At 41.2% G+C, this 14,423-nt stretch overlaps 3 protein-coding genes and 1 long non-coding RNA gene across 5 annotated transcripts; 2 read left to right on the forward strand and 2 right to left on the reverse strand.

Annotated features, from left to right (window-relative positions):
- Positions 1-233: 233 nt before the first annotated feature.
- On the reverse strand, positions 234-6,544 carry LOC119120765 (E3 ubiquitin-protein ligase AMFR-like). The gene is given in 14 exon segments (XM_037247966.1): positions 234-1,743; positions 1,838-2,037; positions 2,621-2,761; positions 2,829-2,977; positions 2,980-3,209; positions 3,295-3,405; positions 3,494-3,627; positions 3,723-3,855; positions 4,040-4,080; positions 4,183-4,335; positions 5,109-5,273; positions 5,356-5,448; positions 5,650-5,961; positions 6,384-6,544. Coding segments are annotated over 13 exon segments (1,965 nt in total). The 5' UTR covers positions 5,905-5,961; positions 6,384-6,544; the 3' UTR covers positions 234-1,583.
- A 928-nt stretch (positions 6,545-7,472) lies between these two features.
- gnpnat1 (glucosamine-phosphate N-acetyltransferase 1) lies at positions 7,473-10,237 on the forward strand. The gene is made up of 7 exons (XM_037247939.1): positions 7,473-7,661; positions 8,466-8,633; positions 8,721-8,783; positions 8,912-9,039; positions 9,175-9,236; positions 9,436-9,632; positions 9,696-10,237. The coding sequence occupies exons 2-6, from the start codon at positions 8,480-8,482 to the stop codon at positions 9,581-9,583; spliced, it is 555 nt and encodes a 184-aa protein (XP_037103834.1). The 5' UTR covers positions 7,473-7,661; positions 8,466-8,479; the 3' UTR covers positions 9,584-9,632; positions 9,696-10,237.
- Positions 10,238-10,444: 207 nt separating this feature from the next.
- styx (serine/threonine/tyrosine interacting protein) lies at positions 10,445-13,648 on the reverse strand. Of its 2 annotated transcripts, XM_037247937.1 has the most exons (12): positions 13,417-13,648; positions 13,119-13,151; positions 12,326-12,379; positions 12,157-12,254; positions 12,024-12,084; positions 11,904-11,940; positions 11,796-11,835; positions 11,477-11,527; positions 11,256-11,328; positions 11,092-11,182; positions 10,958-11,007; positions 10,445-10,622 (listed from the first exon to the last, which is right to left on the reverse strand). In XM_037247937.1, exons 1-12 carry the CDS (start codon positions 13,591-13,593, stop codon positions 10,545-10,547), a joined length of 843 nt encoding a protein of 280 aa, XP_037103832.1. In that variant the 5' UTR covers positions 13,594-13,648; the 3' UTR covers positions 10,445-10,544. The 2 variants fall into 2 exon arrangements, with proteins under 2 accessions (XP_037103832.1, XP_037103833.1); XM_037247938.1 differs by having other exon boundaries at positions 10,445-11,007; positions 13,417-13,647.
- LOC119120750 lies at positions 11,522-11,780 on the forward strand. Its single transcript, XR_005097574.1, has 2 exons — positions 11,522-11,605; positions 11,642-11,780. It is a non-coding gene; the product is annotated as an uncharacterized LOC119120750 (long non-coding RNA).
- Positions 13,649-14,423: the final 775 nt, after the last annotated feature.

The following is a 14,423-nucleotide window of genomic DNA, read 5'->3' on the forward strand; positions in this document are numbered from 1 at the left end:
GGCAGCCTCCTGGTAATTACTATTAGCATATGAGCATTAATAAATCATTGCTATTTTTTTGAATGGGGATTACTAGTGTAGTACCTGCAGTTCAATAAGATACAGGTAAAAGTTAAAACAATAAATCTACAGCATTAATATTTGGTTGGTTAGCTTTTTCTATTGAACCGCATTACATTTTAAAACCATATTGTTTGTAGTTACTGTTAAGAATGAGGAACAGAGTTACATTCTTTTGCTAAAAAGCTGCAGCCACTTGTTTCTTTTTATTGAGTATGTATTCTGTATATCATTTACAAAAAAAAAAAAAATGAATTTACAGGATGACCCATGATGAAACCATCTTATTTTGTAGGCACATTTACACTGGTAACATTTAGTCCAAAACCATGTCTTTTAATCTTTGATAAATTCAGAAATTTGTTAGAAATTAAGAGTTAAGTGACTAAAAAAAAAAAAAAACAATCCAAATGCTTCTTGTTTCAATAATCCAAGTCACATCCCAAACACCCTTCCCCAAATAGCGAGCAAGAACCGTCCCATATCAGCATTTCAAACAAGGGTGGTGAACCTGGAGGCTGTCCGCCATACACAGCATTCAATTCACAGCGCACTGTTCAATTCCAAAAACAAATCAACCGTCAGACGAACGGTTATTTAAAAAAAACAAAAAAAAAACTAATCGATGAAAAATAAAACATCTCCAAATTAAAAAAATAGTGATCATGTTGCTTGCTGGTATGTCCCCCCCCCCCCCCCCTTCCCATGTGAATAAAAAAGGCAAACCATTTCCATTCACCCTTTTCCTATTTGAAAATGCTAAAATCAGACATGAGATGCCAAATACTCTGAAAAGAATTCATCAACAGAGAGAGTAGTTCAAAGAAGGAAACCCATCACACTTATACAAAACAATACTTCTTCTTTGTTGCTTACAAGAGAAGATATTAGAACTCCCCCAAAATGTACACACCTAATTATACTCCCCTTGCTGGTTAAATAACGGATGGAAATGATACACCTGACACATCAATACTTCTGTTTGCAGCATTAAAACATTCATGTCCAGACTGAAAAATACGAAAGTGACATTCTCTTACATCAGGGTAAGAAGCAAACAAAAAAAATAAAAGGATTTTGCCTACATTTACTGCAGTTCACAGTTGAAAGCCATAAAATAACACACTAGTACATCAGATGTTTTTGTTTTCCGGAAGAGAACATAAGAATTCTGGAAGGGGAAAAACAAGTAACCAAAGAGCTTTTCAAAGACTTGGTTTCTCTGAACGCAACGCATGCTCTTAAAATTGCTCTGCCGACAGCTCGACTACATTGTAGCTCCCTGCCTGCTCAAGCTGCTGCTTTCAATGTGTGGCACGTACACAAAGAGCATTGGGATCGACAATGCTCCCAGTAGCTTACCTGCGAAGAGTGACGTCGAGGCCCGTCCCGATTGTCCGGCCTCGAGAAGAAGTGATGGTGGCCGCCCATTGTACTGCATGTACATCGTGAGGGGGAGGAGTTAAAAACACTGTCAACATGTCATGCCTTAGCGGTGGATGCTGAAATTTGGAGCTTGGTTTTCAGGGCTCGGGGTCCTGTTGCATGCGTCTCTCTGCGGCCGCCGCCGTGGATCGACGCCTCAGCGTTGTAGAGTCGAAAAGTGAGAAAGAGTCTTCCTCCTCGTCCTCTAGGCTGGGAATATCGTCAACCCTCTCCTCTGGACTTTTGGTCAGGTATCTCCTGCAACGGTGGAATGAATGTGTGGGCATAAAACGTAAAAATGCTTCAATGCATCAAGATTTGCCCGCCTCTGGTTTTCGAGGTGCCACTGTACCTGCGCGCTTGCTGGATCAGATCCTCTTTGCGTTGCTTTAACATTGTCTGCCTCTCCTCAGCAGACTTAGAGAAGCGACCGCCTCTGGCTTCCGTGTTGTCGGGCTCACTGGGACCCTCCGCGGCGACGGAAGCGGTTCCGCTGGGTCCCGCCTGTTCGTCGAGAGCAGGACTCACCTGCAATGCACCGCGCTCAATGGCCTGCAACCATATTCAACCTTTTCATGGTCAACTTCAAGCAATCCTTAAAATAACTGCATTTTATTTTTACTCGGGTTATCTTCGTGTAGTATTTACACTTGCTTAATGAGCTCCATCAGAGTTGGGTAAGAATTTGAGAAGAGGACAAGTACTTTTTCATGGCACTGCACTTACCCATGTGCATGCATGTGCCACCTACATGCAAAAGAAGTAGGGATGTTCGATACTACGTTTTTTTCCAGATCGTTACCGGTACGAGTACTTGAAGTACCGAAATTTTCCCCAAAAACAATGATAGGTAATTTTTTAAAAAGACATCATAATAAAGCAATTTTAATGAGAATTTTCTAATTTTGAATTTACGATCAGAAAATCACGATACCGTGAAATAAGGCTGGTATCGACACCGATACCTGCTATCTGTACTTGCCCATCCCTAACCTTTTGTTTTGCATTTTCAAGCTACATGCATCAACGTTGGCACCAAATGAAACTAACGTGGGAAAGCACAAGTTGACCAATACCAACATAATAGGCATGCTTGTGCTAAATGAGAATACTTCAAATTTGACAGCTGACAGACCTGTGAAGGTGGAGGGAAAGGCACCTGGATTCGTCCCTCTAGGATGTTGTCAGTGGTGACCTCTACAGAGCGGGTTAGCTGGAGGTCTTGCATAACCAGGTAGGAGGGGACCTGAGGGAACATCTCCTGGATCTGATGGGCCTGGTGATACACAGGTACAAAAATAATCACAGGGAGTATTTAAAAAAATATAGAGAGAGAAGCTTACCATAGCTGTCAGCTGAGAGTTGTTAGCCTGAGCAATCCCCAAGATGTTGGTGGTGTGCATCACTTCTACTGAGAAACTGGGCAACCAGCTGGCAATACGTGAGCCTGTGAGAGAATGCTCGATTAAAGTGACTAGCTCACACACTGTGTGGAAAGCGCATTTTTGTGCGTGCAGGCAGGCAGACCGTCAAAGTGGAAGAAGTGATTGTGCTGATTGATGTGCGGTCTCGGATCTGCAGCGGCTCCGGCGGGGCCGGCGTTGTCAACCATGCGGGTGCCCTGCTGCTGGCCTCTGGCCTGCTCGCCTTCGTCGTTGATGTTGAGCGACTTGCGACAAGTGGGGCACGACGTGTCCTGCTCCAGCCAAGAGCGCAAACAAGAGCTGGAACACAAAGAATACACATGCAAAACACCTCAGAAAGGACTCTTTCTTTAGGTCTCGTAAAATACGACAAAATCAATCTCACTTGTGGAAGAGATGACCACAGGGGAGCTTGCGCGCTGTCACCATGGCATCCCAGCAAATTGCACAATCATCATCATTCGCTGCCAGCTCCTCGGCAGTGGCAACCGCAAATCTGTATCAGAGCGCATGGAAAATGAATAGTTTGTTTAAAAGGGGAAAAATAGCAAATGATACTTTCAGGACAATTGATTTCTTTTCACCTGGCCTCCATGTTGTTGATGACACGAAGGTAATTTTTGTGTCTGCGGATGCGGCGCTGCACCTCGTGGAAGAGATATCGCAGCTGCATGAAGATGACCAAGCTTGCCATGGACAGCCAGATGTTACCGAAAAGCTGATGGGCCACATATCAAAGAAAAGGTACAACATTACAGGAGGATGAGGTACAAGCGGGCGGATGTGTCTGTTCAGTTCCACTTATTGCCTCACCAGCATATGAATGTGATGCATGAGGTCTAGAAAGAGCATTGCCAACTCCATGACAAAGTCTGTGTAATAGACATAAGTTCCTTTACTCTCCCATGTTCCTGGGTGCTTTAGGTCCCACAGGTGGATGGAGTAGCTACAAAGGAACAAGCAGAGAAGGAACATGACAAGTTAAATGACTCAAGGCCGTTATCCTGCGACAATGTCCACTATTAATCAGTTGCATCCAAATTAACAAGTGAAAAAGCTCCTAAGACAATTCACGCATGCGATATCACGTGGATACTGACCGGCCTTAAGCAGGCTTTAAAGGGACTTACCGCATGATGACGTGTCCTGTGCGAACAGTCACCATCAGGCACTGAAGGCAACAGACGAACATATTAGTCTGCTCCGTATAGATTAAATCAAGTGCAAAAAAAAAAAACATGCGATGATGAGCGAGAGAGAGAGAGACATTTACCTCTGCGGCCATAAAAGAAAGAGTGTGCATTCCATGAGATTCCCCCATCAGACCACAGACCACTGCTAGACCGCAGCAGTCCAACAGCAGGGAGACAAGCAGACACATGACTCGCACGTGGCTGTTCATGGGAGTGGAGGGCGAGAAGGACAGCTACAACAACAATGACAAGGACAGTTAAGGGTAGACTGTTGGTTGCCACAGGATTATTATTATTTTTTTTTTTTTAAACTCAACCAAATATTCATGTTTGTGTGCACAACAACTCGCTGGATTCATAGCTATTTTAAACGTCATTAAGAAAACACCAAGGCAAAATGGTGGGTTGCCAGATTGCACATTTATCTCACAACTCAGGTTTGGGATTTGAATGTTGGCTCCCAAACAAAGATTAGACAAGATGTGCACAAGCCACACTTCACTTTTGCACAGCTCAGTATAAAGTTGAAAAGACAAAATGACACAAGCGCCCAGTTTTGTTTGAAGGAAGTATTGTAAACAAGAATCTTAATCGAAAAGACAGACAGAGGTCCCTGTAAGGCCTAAGACGGAACCCCATTGAGCGCTATTAATAGCACCAGAATGTTGCAGCCTATTAGGTCACTCATACATTTTCCCTGGCTACAGAGCAACACGCTCCTGTATCAGATGGTGGAAAACAAAGTATCATATGATGCTTGTGGAGCCGTGCTTAGCTGGAGGTGTCTTGGAATACAGGGAAACCTCCAAAAACACTTGAAATGTCTTACAAATTGTAAGACATTGTAAATTACAATGGAATATAAATTCTGGATAATGTAAAATCCCGTAATCTACACTGAACTTTGGTTTATTTGTCAGAACAAATTGGGCCTTTGGGTTTCCGAGGTACAACTGAGTCTGTAAAAAATAAAAAATAAAGTATGTGATAAAGAAAAAAAACTTACATATTCAAATCGGTCCTTGCAGAGCTGCACCATGAGATGAAGAAAAACCAGTGCTGAGAACCACAGACACCACATAACCACCTCCTCCACTGTCTGTACGTTCAGCACGCCAAAAATGAATATAAACTTGTAGAAGATGAAGTTCCAGAACTTGTCCTTGAGATGCTGGTGGAGTTCAAGTTAAGAGAGAGTCAGAAACAACACTCATCTTTGCTTAGACTTGGGGATATTAGTATGGCAAACTCACCTGTTTCTCACTGACTCGGAGAGGGCCAAACACCAAATACTGGATCATTTTTGCGATTAACATTAAAAAACAGCAGACTGTGTTCACTAGCACCTAAAAGGAGAACAAAAGCAGAGATTTCAAAAATATATATAATCACAGGTTCTGCATTAAATGTCTGTGGGCCATATCCAGCCCTCCATGTTTTATAATGGGTGCCACAACGTTCCCTTGATTTCTGCTCAAAATAGCCAAAAAGATAAAAAACAAATTCAGGAACGATTGTGTAATATGTGGGGCCAATTATAAACTCACCCATACAAAGAGGCTGTCTGTCACCAGATACCATAAGACAGTGGTTGCCAGTTCTGTGTTACTAATATCATTATTCAAATGTTCTAGATCCATATCCGTGGGCGTTGGGGACTCATCCGCTTCCAAAGATCCGAAGCCAGGATCGGTCACAGTGGTATAGGCGCTGAAGATGCTCCCTGCCAGCAGAACCACCGTCAACGCCGTGTAGGTCTGCAGACTGGGCCATGGGAACCTCTCCAGAAATAGCAGAGGCATTTCTGCGCCGAGCGTTCTTTCCCCTTGTTAAAACTGTAGTTTGTCCCCAGTTGAGACCTTTAAAAGCACAAGTTCGTTAACTGAGGTGGCATCCAGGAGTTTTGTAAAATGCAGATTGCAATTGCATGACTACATTGACGATGGGCTGGTTCTGATAAACGAATACGTTTTGTGCTAGGAATGCTGAGAATGACGTTAAACAGGTGAGACGTTTACCTGTTAGCACGACGACCTAGCCTGCCGAGTTTATCCATGCACCAAGCCCTCCCCTTCGGAACATATTTAGCTCATTTATTTACACTCCTTTCAAATAAACCAAGTGAGTTTCTCAGCGCCACGCTGAATAATACCGAATCCAACGTTGGATTTGAGCTTTTCGCACGGCTAACGTCAGCTAACATTAGCTTCTAAGTTGGCTAACATTAGCTACTTTGCTAATCACTAGATGAGACATTGACACGCATTAAACTTTCACTTACACAATCTCATATACAATGTCCAACCTGCGCGTTGTATCGAGCGCAGCGGGTTTTAGGAGTCTTCCATGAAAAACATTGTCAACATCGTCATGTTTATTTCGCCGAGCAGCTGCCAAAGAAGGGGGAGGCTCCTGTCTTCTGCGCCTTGTCACTACGTCATCATTTTCGAGATCGACGTCCCTAGTCAAAACATATGTTCGCATCTGTAGTATTACTAAAATTGCTTACGATCATTCGTATCTGGTTTGCTTTCTGTCATACGTTTACTATTTCCGTATGTATCTTGAAAAAAAAAAAGCCATTTATGGCTCACTATTTCCGTATATATCTTAAGAAAAAAAATGCCATTTATGGTTATAGATGTGAACTCAGTTTCATTGAATTCATAATGAAACGCAATACATACCTCTGTATTTTAGCAATCGCAACTGTGAGGCTGCGCTAACCACAATGCTATTATGCAGTCAGGAAAAGCAACAATTATATGACAATTAAATTATTTCATTAAGTGTTGGTGCTTTGTTTGTGTACAGGAAAAAAACAGTAGTGTTTAGATTTCAGGGTTAAATTTGTAGGAGTTGATTTTAACTCTAATAATGTCATTTGAACATTTGCAGTGTAGTGGTGTGCGTTGTCAATATTATTTCGCAAATTTTATAATGTCAGATTAATTCTGCAGAGTTTTAGTGTTAGATTTTGTCCCAGTTCTTTATTTTTAATATCACATACTGACTGTCATTTCCGATATTTTTCAATAATTGGAAAGACGCCTCGCAATTTACGACGGGCCCGCACCAGCATGTGCTCATAAATAGAAATAAGAATGATATTTTTGTGAGAACATTTTTCCATATAAATGTTTATTTTACTTTTAACTACCGTGGAAATATTGATAAGTGATAAACTATCGTGCCTTCCGACAGGTACACATTTCATTTGTGTACCAAATGATACGTGGTGGGTACTGTACAATGCTTGGTTGGTTTCATAAATCATTTAACTATTAAAAAATGAATAATAATAATGTAATTTAAAAAAAAAAATAATAATGAATGACGTCATCGGGGTGCGACTACAACCACTGGAACTTTGCCACGTCACAGTGTGTCAGACGCAAACACCCACGGTGGTGGTGTGGCCATTCAAAAATGCTTCATTTCGAAAGCGAATTATATTGCTTGACCAACTCGGCATTTTGTAGAAGAGTTTAACTACGAAGCTACCTTAATTCGTTGCGGAAATTCCACTCTGTCGTTTGTTCTTGCTTGCTGTTTACCGGTAAGTACTTTAGCTAGCCGGCTAGCCGCTTAGCATCTACATTTAAATAAATGTGGGCATTTGGAGTGGTGACAGTTTTGCTTTTTCTTGCCACGATTTAGTGTCAATCTAGAACTCGTTTCATGCGTTCTTATTTGACATTTGAATTGAGAGTTGCTACTACTCAACATCAAATTAGAAGGGGTCCAATGATTTTATTTGGAAATAGTTTTGATCGAACAAAAACAGGCAGTACTTGAAGGGAAAGGAAACAAAATGAACTTTGAACACATTGGACTTTCAAACAACTAATAAAGTTAAAACCTATCCCTCCTGAGGATTTTATTGTTCAGGCTTTATCGAATTTATTTGACAGATATCAATTAGTTAGATAACATTAAGTAACACCTAATTACATCAGTTTTGAGGATAATTTATTGCAGGGCTGTTTGTATTTGATCGTATTGGTCTTGTTGGGGTGTAACTAGTTGCTTTCTGTGGAACAGTCATACGAGTCAACAGCAACACGCTAGATTCTCTTGCTATGGTAACCTCAATCAACGGCTGAGTGTTTCGTGGTGATGGTTGTGTTGAATGAGGTCTTTGTGGGATGGGCTCATATCCCAGTTGCTATCCTGTTCTGGGACCTGGCCCATATCCTGTATAGACAAATAGGATTTTATGACAGGCTGAGAATTTGTGCGACAGGTCAAGGTTCAAACAAGCAGTCGTTATTGAAATTCTCTGTTATCCTTTTACACATACGCACATTCATGGGTGTGTATTCTCTGCATGAGCTCATTTATATTCTTGTGGGTTTCCCAGGCCAAGGTTGTGGAATGCTGCTGGACGAGACTCCATTGTTTGATCCTTCTCTGCTTCGGGAGTTAGATTGGAGCAACAACAGTGTCTCCTTCTCCCCCCTCATCTCGCCCTCCAACCCGGGCCAAGGCTTGGTGCTCAGGCCCCTCTGCCCTGCCGACTTCAACAGGGGTGAGTGACCCTATATGAATCATCCGCTAAAATGGCCCAGAAATTTGAGGTTCTTACTCCAACATGTTTCTTGTTTTTGTCTATCAGGGTTCTTTAAGGTTCTATCTCAATTAACCGAGACGGGTGATGTCTCCGCAGACCAGTTTATAAGTAAGTCAAAGTTACTCGACTCAATGAAAATGATCCTGAGCAGCTGTAGCTTAACAGTGTCTCTGAAAATCAGTTCAAATTTCTTCCGAAATCGTAATAAGCGGAATTATTATTTTTTTATCTTTCAGAAAAGTTTGAACACATGAAAAAAACAGGGGACTACTATGTGGTGGTGGTAGAGGACACCAATCTTGGACAAATTGTGGCAACGGCCACTTTAATCACGGAGCATAAATTCATTCATTCTTGTGCAAAGGTACGTTTGTGACTTTATGAAAGTGCATTTAAATACCTTCATACTAATGAGATGACCGAAGACCCTGAGGTGCGAATGCTCCATACAAGTGGACTGTTGAGCTTGAACTCAATTTGTGGAGGTGTTTGTTTGCAGAGAGGCCGAGTGGAGGAAGTAGTGGTTAGTGACGCGTGCAGAGGCAAACAGCTGGGAAAATTGTGAGTGTACCACTTGGTCACGCACTTTTGTTACCTCCGCCCAAAAGGAAATGCTAATGTTTGACCACAAACATCTTTTCTCATAAGATGATCAATGTTGCTGAAGGATATTTACCACAAGTATTGTGCTTGGTTATTGGAAGAGGACTTGGTTTGTCTTCCTCCTTTAATTTCCTCCCTGTCCTTTTCTCTCCCACAGGTTAATGTCCACACTGACACTACTCAGCAAAAAACTCAATTGCTATAAAATCACACTGGAATGCGCACCCAAAAACGTTGCTTTCTATCAAAAGTTCGGTTACGGCGCTTCAGACGAGACTTACATGCAGTGTCGCTTTTCCAATTGAGGAAGTCTGGGCTCCGAGCGCAACTTCCCACGCTGACCTCTGACGAGGAGAACATTATGGTGGTTCGGAGTGCGTCATTTAGAAACCGAGTCATCTCGAAGAGTAACATCATGACTTCACAGCTGAAGTAAACTAAAACATGTGTTGAACCCCCACCCCACCCCACCCCATCCTTCTTTTGTTTTGGTAACCGTGGCTACCTCACTACAGCAGAACTGAACACGGGATCATCAATGTCTGTAAATGTCTTTTTTTTTGTTACAATGGTAACAGAAACTTTGAATGAAATCAGCCAGGCATTTAGCTATTTCCTTGAAGCATCCAATAATTCATCAATAAATCATTGTGAAAGGCAAGTAACCAAAGAACAATAATCAGATCTGAAAAATGACAATGATCTCGGCGAAGGTGTAAATCCCATAGGATTTAAAATCGGTGTAAGCCAACAGAAGTTTATGAACATTCAATGTCATTAACGGTTTATTTTTGTAACGCTGCGATGATTACATTTGTGATGGGTGGGACGGATTATTCAAAAGTTAGATTTGTAAATTCATATTTAAGTGACTTTTTTTTTTTTTGTTGGGCTTTGGGAATGTATTTAATGTAATTTATTGCCAAATATGTACAAAAGTAAATAAAACAGCAGTAAAATACAGCATACCACCAGTCTATTTTTTTTTGTGGTTGAAATCTGAGGGCAGCACAGATGCTTCTTAATCTGAAACTCATTTTTCAACAATCTCTTCTTTGCATGCTCTTTCCATACTTTTGTATCTCATCTTAATAATGTTCCAAATACAGTTTAAAGATTTTCAGTGACTCTTAACTTCTTAGGTAAATGGAAATGAAAAAATCGAATGGATTCAGTCAGAACTTTTATTATGTAACAATTTAATCCTATCCAACATTAAGCCTGAAATTAGTTGTTAATCCTATGACACCAAAATAAAGGCATTAACTATCTCTCTTGGTTAAGTCTTGCAATGGGCGACGTCCTGGCCACTTTCCCTTTTCCTGCCTGCCCCCTTCCGGTCATCTACACAAATTCAAGTATCGAAAGTGCATTATTGCAATACTGTCCCGCTGCAAATGCAAAAATGCTTTAAATACTATAAAATTGCAAAAACTTTTTCAGTGCATTCAGCTCAAGAAACAAGAACAAAGTTATCAAATTTACTCATTCCCAACAGACCTCTACGTCTCAGACATGAGCGGTCTCCTATCCCTCCCCCACTTAGAAAAAGGTTCAAATGTCTACATTTTTAATCCCATTAAAAATGTAAAAAAAAAAAAAAAAAAAAAAAAAAAAAAAGTGCAACACGCTAAGTAGCTAAATGTAAGCAAGGCTCATCCATTTTGTGCTGCTGTGACCTGCATTGCTCCCAAGTCGTCATCTTCCTCCAGGCTGCGCTTACGGCTTCCTGTTTCAAGAAAAGACAGGACAGCTTCGTTGAACCAATGTCAAACACCATTCAATGACAATCACATTCATTGCTTGTACGGACCTGGCATGCCCGCTTGTAAGAAGGAGCGGCCCAGCTGCATTGGTGACATCATCTTAATGGTCAGTTTGGCGAGGTAGATTGCTTCATATTCCTGCAAAACAAAACGTGCTCCAGCACATCTTTGTAAGGCTCAACGTGTCACTTGTTAAACAACTGAAGCTCACCTGAAGCTGATGCACAAATCCCATGTTGGGGTTAATGCAGAACCTCCTCTCCTGGATGTGGCTGAATGCATCCCTAGAGTGAGCGCACAGGTGAGAAGAGCAGCATGGTGGGTACGAGCTAGCCGCCTAGGACCGCATGAATAGCCCCGAAGCACTCGTGGTGCATCATTGTGATTTCTTCAGATCATTTGAAAATGTTAAAATGGAGTACAAAGACTCACCTGTATTTCATTCCAAATGTTTCCATCAGGTAGGCAATCACTAAGGCAGCACTGAAATTGGAAAAAAGTTGACATGTGCTTCGCTCCATCTATAATTATGCTTTCCCCATGTGGCTGTTCTGTGACCTTGTTCATTTTGGTTCAAAATGATTAGTTCAAAGTTAGTCTCATTGCAGAGGAACTTTTTTTTCATAACTGGACAAAAAAAATCTAATCAACAACATACAAGCCATATAGAATTGCAAACGGTGTACAACTTCATGCTGTCAAATGAGATTGCAAAACAGAAAAAAATAAATAAAAAACCTGAAAACAGTACCTTCTTGAGATCCCTGCATTACCGTGAACCAGTACCTTTCCTAAAAGGGAAAACCAAACCAAACTCAATTTTTTAAGTTTGTGCTGTGACTTTACAATGTGATCTCACCTCCAGTTGCTAAACAGCCATCAATAAATTCTTTTGTCTGCAGACAGAAAACAAATCATACATAAATACGTGATGTCACCTAAACGTTATCATAAAGGTATGAAAAGCGTTCAAACTCACCATGGGAAAAAATCTTATGATATTCTCCACTGGATTGTCTGCAATATCTAGCACAAGGTATCTGCACCAAAAAAAACCAAAACCAAGAGTCAGATAGGGACAAGACACTACTGTATGAATTCACCATTCTTACCTAAATGTATGAGGGAAGTTAGGTTTAATAAAATTGGCTTCGATGTCTTGGCGCACACAGACAACATGCGTGATGCCTTGTCGCTCCAAAGGCTGCAGCTACACCACAACATAATTGATTACTAAACATTCATTTTATCAACATGTGCCACTGTGTAATAATACATTACCTTGCTTTTCATGGCAGCAGAATAAGGACCTAAAAACAGTCCGGGTAATATTTCCTATAAAAAACAAAACAAAACAAGAGACGGGCGCCATTTTGTGAATAATCTAAGCACCTCAATCTATTGTGCAACATTACCAAATAAAGTGTCCAGTGATTGAAATAAGGTATATATTGACAGTGGTGTAAGTTAAGATGGTAACAACTATCTGCACAACACAGACTGGTGCTCAGCTAAAGACATATGTATCACGAAGTCTAAAATATAATAATATAGCTAATAGAAAATTGATACATTTGTAGGTTGTGAAGTGATGACAAACAGGCCAGCATCCAATGTTTCCCGTTGGGAACATTTGCTTACTCTTATTATCTTATTATCTGCTCCTCTTATTTATTGGGTTATTGGTTTATTATTTATTCATCGCTCATTTTATTTATTTATTATTTATTGTTTGTGCCTTCTTGTTTTTATTTTGTGTCGTCTACTTGTATGTCTCGTCACCGTGGGATAGGGGAAACGGAATTTCGGTTTCTTTGTGTGTCTTGACATATGAAGGGATTGACAATAAAGCTGACTTTGACTTTACAGGTCTACCTTGGAGATTCCACAGCAAATAAAACCTACGACTTTCAGTCATATTATAGTTAACACATTTGTTCAGAAACTGCAAGAAGGCTGCTGTCAAATAGTACATCCTAAATCCTGTATTTCAGTACCTACTCCTGAGAATTTGTTTTTAAAAAGGCCATTTTGACAACACGTTTAATGACATGTATTGTCGAGATGAACATACCTGCATTTCGCGTCTCATTGGATAAGCCCAGTCCTGCAAAAACATATTTAAAATGAAAACGTTGAAGTTTGAGCCACAATTAAACTACAACTACGTTATGTGGCGAATGCTAACATGCTAGGAGTGTTTTCTTTGATTCAGACTTTTAGGTAAATTTGACAATAATTCATGTTTCCTCTGACAATATTAGTCTCTCGTGACAAAACTAAAGGAATAGTGATCACCAAAAACGACACATTTGTACACAGGGTGTAGTTAGCGGCGGCTAGCTAAGGTGAGCTAGCCGTCCAGAACCAACCAGGAGCTCCTCCTTGGTGGCGGGCAGAGACGGGAACTGGAGCTTCATCTCCTCGTCCATTCCGCTGAGGCGTTCGGCCACGTTCGCCGGGCCTGGCTCGTCGCAACCCAATTTAGCTCTTATCTCACGGGCGGGGTTAGCTGGACAGTCGATGTAGTTCGTCGCCAGCCTGCACATGCATGTCCGCCATGCTGTTCCCCCCGTGACACTCCGAGGGAGTCACGTGACCAAGCGGCCGACAGCGGCGTGGGTGGCGAAATAAATAAAGCAAGCAACAGTGACACCTAGAGGAAAATGTAGGAGGTGCACGGGGTGACACCCAAATTTAGAATTGGCCGATGATGTGGAACAGGAAGTTTAGAACGTTTGAGTGCCCCCTGTGTCTCACTCAAGGTTGGTGATTTTAATTAATATCATTAAAAATTGCCAAACCCCATGCAAATCCTGCTAACATGCGCAAATGGGAGAATATAACTTTATTCTAACAAGCAGATTACATCAAATTTGGCATAAAACAATACTGAGGAGGTTGTTGTTTATTTTTTATTGAAGGGATTTAGTAATGACGCACTGATTCATGGGCCCTTAATTGTGTTTACTGCTTTATTTTTTTGGGAGGGCCTTCGTCCCCTTGCTGCTCATGAGGAGTCCTGCCTCATTAAGGACGCAGACCATTGAACATCAGACCACTTATGAGTCAGGTCTCTTCGCAAAAGTACACCCAGGGAAGAAATCCTGATTAACCTGACTGATTTAGGTTCGTAAAAAAATATTTAATCGCCACATGCTCATCTCCCCTAGCATCCTTTCACATGCACACTACTTGCAAGAGATGCAATCTGACGTCGGTCTAGTCACCTCAATTGCTCAGATTCTTCTTTGTGGTCAGGTAACATGTTTGTGTTGCCTGGCACAGATGACGGTTTCTCATAATGTAACTTTACACCTGAAATGCAATTGTTGCTATCCACCAGGAACACAAATGTGGATAGATTGAATTACTCCTG

This window comes from Syngnathus acus, chromosome 3 (genome assembly GCF_901709675.1).
Source record: "Syngnathus acus chromosome 3, fSynAcu1.2, whole genome shotgun sequence".
Taxonomy (NCBI): domain Eukaryota; kingdom Metazoa; phylum Chordata; class Actinopteri; order Syngnathiformes; family Syngnathidae; genus Syngnathus; species Syngnathus acus.

What these genes read in the sequence shown, in the direction of transcription:
- gnpnat1 (XM_037247939.1), top strand. Translation starts at nt 8,480, where the DNA reads ATGCTGCTGGACGAGACTCCATTGTTTGATCCTTCTCTGCTTCGGGAG. An exon ending in CCCTGCCGACTTCAACAGGG is followed by an intron (nt 8,634 to 8,720) that starts GTGAGTGACCCT and finishes TTTGTCTATCAG; the next exon opens with GGTTCTTTAAGGTTCTATCT. An exon ending in GGCAAACAGCTGGGAAAATT is followed by an intron (nt 9,237 to 9,435) that starts GTGAGTGTACCA and finishes TCTCTCCCACAG; the next exon opens with GTTAATGTCCACACTGACAC.
- styx (XM_037247937.1), bottom strand. Translation starts at nt 13,593, where the DNA reads ATGTGCAGGCTGGCGACGAACTACATCGACTGTCCAGCTAACCCCGCC. An exon ending in TCATAAGATTTTTTCCCATG is followed by an intron (nt 11,941 to 12,023) that starts GTGAGTTTGAAC and finishes TTCTGTCTGCAG; the next exon opens with ACAAAAGAATTTATTGATGG. An exon ending in AATGCAGGGATCTCAAGAAG is followed by an intron (nt 11,528 to 11,795) that starts GTACTGTTTTCA and finishes TTCCAATTTCAG; the next exon opens with TGCTGCCTTAGTGATTGCCT.